The sequence below is a fragment of the Procambarus clarkii genome, chromosome 53 (assembly GCF_040958095.1).
Source record: "Procambarus clarkii isolate CNS0578487 chromosome 53, FALCON_Pclarkii_2.0, whole genome shotgun sequence".
NCBI lineage: Eukaryota > Metazoa > Arthropoda > Malacostraca > Decapoda > Cambaridae > Procambarus > Procambarus clarkii.
This window is the reverse complement of record NC_091202.1, coordinates 18497135-18502499: the sequence shown is the minus strand read 5'-3', so window position 1 is coordinate 18502499 and position 5365 is coordinate 18497135. Positions and strand designations below refer to the sequence as shown.

The window sequence follows — 5365 nt, the reverse complement described above, 5'->3', positions numbered from 1 at the left end:
GTTTTTGGCAACTGTAGGATAGTGAACACCTCAGAAAGTAATGTGACGGTAAAAAATAGGTGTTATTGCAGTCTTCCCTAGGCTGATGGAATGCCTGTCACAAAATTAAAAATTAAAGAAAAAAAAAGTTAAACTGCAAGTTGTCTTCACTGTGAGGTTAACTGTAGAAGAAAACATACAGAACAAAAATGTAAAAATACTTTACTTTAATAGAAATTACTTTAGACAAATTACCAAATTACAAAATATATAATAATATCCAGGCTTGGCTTTAATACAAAATGTGCAAAACAAACAAGATGAATAATCAAATTTACGTTACATTAAGGTGGAAAATAATATATTGTGCAGAATACCATGAGCCAGTCTGACTAAATCTGTTACCACACCGAGATGTGTCAACAGGTCCACTCAGATGAGCACACAGGAGTAATCTGAATCTAGAGAGCTTGGTAGCCCTATATATACAGAATATCGGCTGAGCAGAGGGCACTGATGTCTTATTTAAACTATGAACCGGCTCTTTAACTGTTTGTTTGGGAGGGCGTGGCCTCCCAGCGACCCAGGTGCGAGGTGGGGTGACGGACCATGGTACAGGAGGGGGACTGGTAGACTGGTGGTATTGTCTAGACGTCTGGAAGTAGTAGCTGTTGTTGTTCTTGGCTGCAGTTCTTTATTACATAGACGTGAATGAGTAGAATAGGCGATAATGGAGTAGGCCGAATCTCTTCCTAGAGATTTTACCGCGACAGCTCTCCCCCGAAGCCTGCTCCTATTGCCTATTCGACTGCAGCAGAGTGGAGAATAGTAGGAGTGGATGAGTCCACCCCGTGGACTCTTGAAAGTGCGTCGGCGAAGACGTTGTTGGAGTCTTTGATGAAGTTGATGATGATGTTGAAGTTTTGCAGGTACAGGGCCCAGTGAAGCAGATGTTGGTTGGTGAATTGGGTCTGCTACAGAAGCTGGAGAAGATGGTGCTTGAAGATGTTGAGGTAGCACTGCAGAACTCTGAGAAGTATGAATCTGCTGTAGAATCGAGCCTGCTAAATGGATCGACGAGAATGGTGATCCAAGGAGAGGGTGAGATTGTTCCTCTGATGCAAGACCCAGCGTAGCAAGCGCTGATTGGAGAACTGGGCTAGCAGTAGGAACTGAAGGAGATTGTGATACATGATGTTCACATGATGCAGGATTCAGCGAAGTTTGGAGAACTGATCCTGACGGAAGGACCGAAGAATGTTGAAGTCCGAGGTGAGGTTGAAGTTGTAACCTAGTAGATTGGATGATACGTTGTGTTGCACGTCGGGCAGGATGTTGAGTGGCTCCTCTCTGATGACTGTAGCTATAGTTCATGATTCCATCTCGCGGTGGTGCAATGGTGTTCCTATCGCCAGGGTGGAAGACTGAAGGTTTTTTAATACCTGGCAGGGCGAGAATGTAGTTAGTACAAGACAAGGATATACGCCTTTCAAATGCAATGGAAGGCAAGATTGTCTTACAATATTTTAACTGAGGGCTGGTAAAGCCGTCTGGAGGAGCACGTTTATTTGGATTTGTTTCGTAGAGAGAAGGATCTTTCCTGGTGTTGGAATAGATCGAGAATTTAGAACCATTGTAGTCAGGCCAAGTACAACGAGAAGGATTAGACAATACCTTGGTAATAGTGGTTGTCTTACTCAGGTCGTTGAAGGTGTTATCATACTTGTTCTGACTTTCTTGACGGTGTCTGTACTGCGGGCACTGCTTCCCGAGGTGTTTTACAACGTTAGCAGCCATACTGTTCTGGACGGAAACTGCTGTAGAATGCAGGCGATGAGTCACAATAACGTGGCTAAAGTATGATGACCAGACCACACACTAGAATGTGAAGGGACGACGACGTTTCGGTCCGTCCTGGACCATTCTCAAGTCGATTGTGATGAGGAAGTAGAGACAGGCAATAAATAGACACGAGAGATGAGGAGCAAAGTAAGGTGTAGTAGAGGGGATAATAGTAGGAACTGCAGAGGCCCATACGAGGCAGTTCCTATTATAACCACCGAAAGAGAAGGAGAAAATAATGAGAAGAGGAAAACGAGGGAACGTAGGAGAAGACAATGAACAGAAAAAAGAGAGAAAAGATAAAGAAAGGAAAGAGAAAGAAAGGTAAATGGAGAGGGTAAGCTTATGTAAGGTCACGTTTGTTAGAAAGATTAGAGCATTTGAGTATATACTGTGAAAGGGAAGAGTCCACAGCAACAAAGCCAGGACTCAAGTTCATGTTGGGTACATTGTGTATCAGAGCCAATTCAACAAGACAGCGTCTATGTAGAGTAGAGGCAGGAAAGATTAACAGGCTGTAGAATACCTGATGGTAGAACACGGGACAGTATATAAAGGAATATTACCGGAGCTTGTCTGGGACAGAGGCTCGTCAGAGTTGTTGATATGGCTGAACGGCTCAGAAGACACTGGTACCTGTATTAGGGATGCCTTTAATAGAAGAGCGTTCGGCTTACCTGTCATCTGAGACATGCGACAATGTTTTACAAAGGTTTTGACACCTCGAATCATACCTGGCCAGTAGTAGTCCTGTTTCAGGGCCTTGTAGGTCTTGTTGAAGCCGTAGTGTGAGTGAGATCCCCTGACCAGACGCAAGATATCTGATCGTAGGCTGTAGGAAACTACCAGTTGTTTGATGTTGGCCCGATCGTCGTTCACTTTCAATTTCCTGGTTCTATATTGCCGGTACAACACTTTATTTTCTGCAAAGAAACCAGGGATAGCGTTAGGTTGGGTCTCAGCCTGTAAAAATAAAGATGTTAAGGAGGGATCCTCTCTCTGCAACTTACGGAACTCCAGCATTGTGAGATTCGGTGGGAGGCTCGGAGGATCTTGAGGAACAGCTGCAGCAGCTGGTTTCAGGCGAGAGCTGTGGCCTGCTTCGCCACCATAACAGGAGGGAAGACGTTGTCAGAATCTGTTGCTTGGACCTCTTCAACCAACTGCAAAACAGGATTTTCCACTGCCGAGTCACATACCTGGGGATCTTCCTTGATGATTACATTCGCAGGTTGTTGATCTTCTGCCAAGTCGTTGCCCAGGACAGGTTGAACTCCTGACATGGGAATAGGCTTTCCCCGGATGGCGACTTGGACTTCACCTTGCTTAAACGGACAATCCAGGCGGGCTCTGGCAAGTGGATATGGTGTAGTAGCAGTTAGGTCCATGATGAGAACAGTTTCTCCGGTGTAGGTGACGTTGGGTACAGCTGATTTAAGAAGAACGGACTGTAGAGCAGCTGTGTCCCTCAAGATCTTCACCTTGAACCTTTCTTCCGAATTTCCACGGCTGGCAGAGACTGTTCTGGAGTACAAGTGTCTGTTGAAGAGAGAGAGATCAGTGGAAAAAACAAAAATATTCATTACATGCTTAGGACTCTTGTGAATTTTAGGAGGAGGTGATATGGGCTTATTTTCACTGCTGACCTTACAGTGAGGATTGGTACATTTTTCTATGCTATGCCCATAGTTTTTGCAATAATTGCAATGCAACGAGGAGTTCACATTACTGGTACTCACTTTTGCAGGACTAAACCAGGAGGTCTTACTAGATGGCGGGTCAGATGCTACTCTGTGAATAAGACTGTAGGAGTCAGCCAATTGAGCACATCGGGTGAAGTCGTTTTCTTCCTTGTCGGCGAGGTAGAGACGTATTGAAGTAGGTACACGCCTGAGGAATTCTTCCACTAAGATGAGGTTGACGAGATCTGTAAAGGTGGAGACTTTTTCGGCTTCCAGCCACTTCATAAAGTGTCTCTTTTTGTTATTTGCAAACTCTAGATAAGTGGTAGCACTTGCTTTAAGATAATCCCTGAACTTACGTCTGTAGGTCTCGGTGGAGAAGAGGTAGGCATCGAGCACTGCTTGCTTCAGTACCTGGTAGTCGGTTTCAGAAGCTATAGTACTGAGAGTCACTGCAGCTCTACCTTTTAAATGAGACCTGAGAAGCACAGACCACTGATCCTGAGGCCAGCTGAGTTGGTTAGCCAGAGCCTCAAATGAAGTAAAAAAGACATCTACTTCTGCCTCAACAAAAGATGGCATTAACTTAATTGCATGTGAAAGGTTAAAACGTACCGGAAGTTTAGCTTCAGCTTGTTGGCGCCGAGTGTGGTGTGTAGTTTCCTAGTCGAGTTCTTTTCTACGGTGGTCTAGAGCACTATCGGCTGGCTTCTTATTGTGTTTACGTTGTATCTCCAGATCGCGTTCTTTTAATTCAAGTTGTTCCCTCTCACGCTCACGCTGGAATTCAGCAAGCTTAAGTTGAAGTTCGGTTTCCCGTTCTTTCCTTTGGAGAGCTTCTCTCTGATGAGCAGCTTGTTCCTTTTCAAAGGCAGCTAGTTCTTTCAGACGTTCACGTTCGGCATTAGCGAGTTCTAGCTTCAATTTCATGGCTGCCAAGGCGTTCTTGTCTGCGATTAAGTAATGGCCATGAGATTCAGGAGTAATAGCATCATTGTCTAATAAGTGGTCCAGGATGAGGTTGTGCAGATCAGTTTTAGTGGCTCCATGTGGGGCTGTAAGGTTGTACTCATTTACTAGAGTCAGCATCTCCGCCATGGTGGCACGAACTAGTGTGCCCACTTCATTGTTTGGATTCTGTCGAAATGTGGAAAGACGAAACATGGTGAATGATAGCAAATATATGCGAGAGAATACTCAGGTGGATGTACCAAAAAAATGAAATGTCAGTGACAGGATGACGTGGCAACGGTAAACTATCCTGTTAAACTTAATAGTCAAGGTTGCAATCAAGATCAAAAATGAAACTAAGCGTTTCAAGAAAGTAGGGAATCATGTACCCGGTACTCTATATGACGAGGATAAGGGCAAGAGGGATCCTACTTTAATGTTGCGGTGGTCACGGTACTGTGTACGTTTAGGGGTGATCCTGGACGGCATGGGTTCGAATCCTGGCCGGGTCAAAGAGTTCTTAGTGATATATATATATATATATATATATATATATATATATATATATATATATATATATATATATATATATATATATATATATATATATATATATATGTCGTACCTAGTAGCCAGAACTCACTTCTCAGCCTACTATTCAAGGCCCGATTTGCCTAATAAGCCAAGTTTTCCTGAATTAATATATTTACTATAATTTTTTTCTTATGAAATGATAAAGCAACCCTTTTCTCTATGTATGAGGTCAATTTTTTTTATTGGAGTTAAAATTAACGTAGATATATGACCGAACCTAACCAGCCCTACCTAACCTAACCTAACCTATATTTATAGGTAAGGTTAGGTTAGGTAGCCAAAAAAAGCTAGGTTAGGTTAGGTTAGGTAGGTTAGGT

The 5365-nt window shown here is 43.4% G+C and overlaps 1 protein-coding gene across 2 annotated transcripts; it reads right to left on the bottom strand.

The window, feature by feature from the left end:
• Positions 1-270: 270 nt before the first annotated feature.
• On the bottom strand, positions 271-4891 carry LOC138352302 (uncharacterized). 2 transcript variants are annotated; one of them, XM_069304672.1, is made up of 2 exons: positions 2556-4891; positions 271-1421 (listed from the first exon to the last, which is right to left on the bottom strand). In XM_069304672.1, the coding sequence occupies exons 1-2, from the start codon at positions 2842-2844 to the stop codon at positions 505-507; spliced, it is 1206 nt and encodes a 401-aa protein (XP_069160773.1). In that variant the 5' UTR covers positions 2845-4891; the 3' UTR covers positions 271-504. Both variants share the same exon structure in this region, with proteins under 2 accessions (XP_069160773.1, XP_069160774.1).
• Between the last annotated feature and the right edge of the window lie 474 nt (positions 4892-5365).

Excerpts from the sequence above, each read along its gene's own strand:
- LOC138352302 (XM_069304672.1), bottom strand. The coding sequence starts at position 2,844 with ATGCTGGAGTTCCGTAAGTTGCAGAGAGAGGATCCCTCCTTAACATCT. Across the intron at positions 1,422-2,555 it reads ACAGGACTACTACTGGCCAG|GTATTAAAAAACCTTCAGTC; the intron begins GTATGATTCGAG and ends TCGCCCTGCCAG.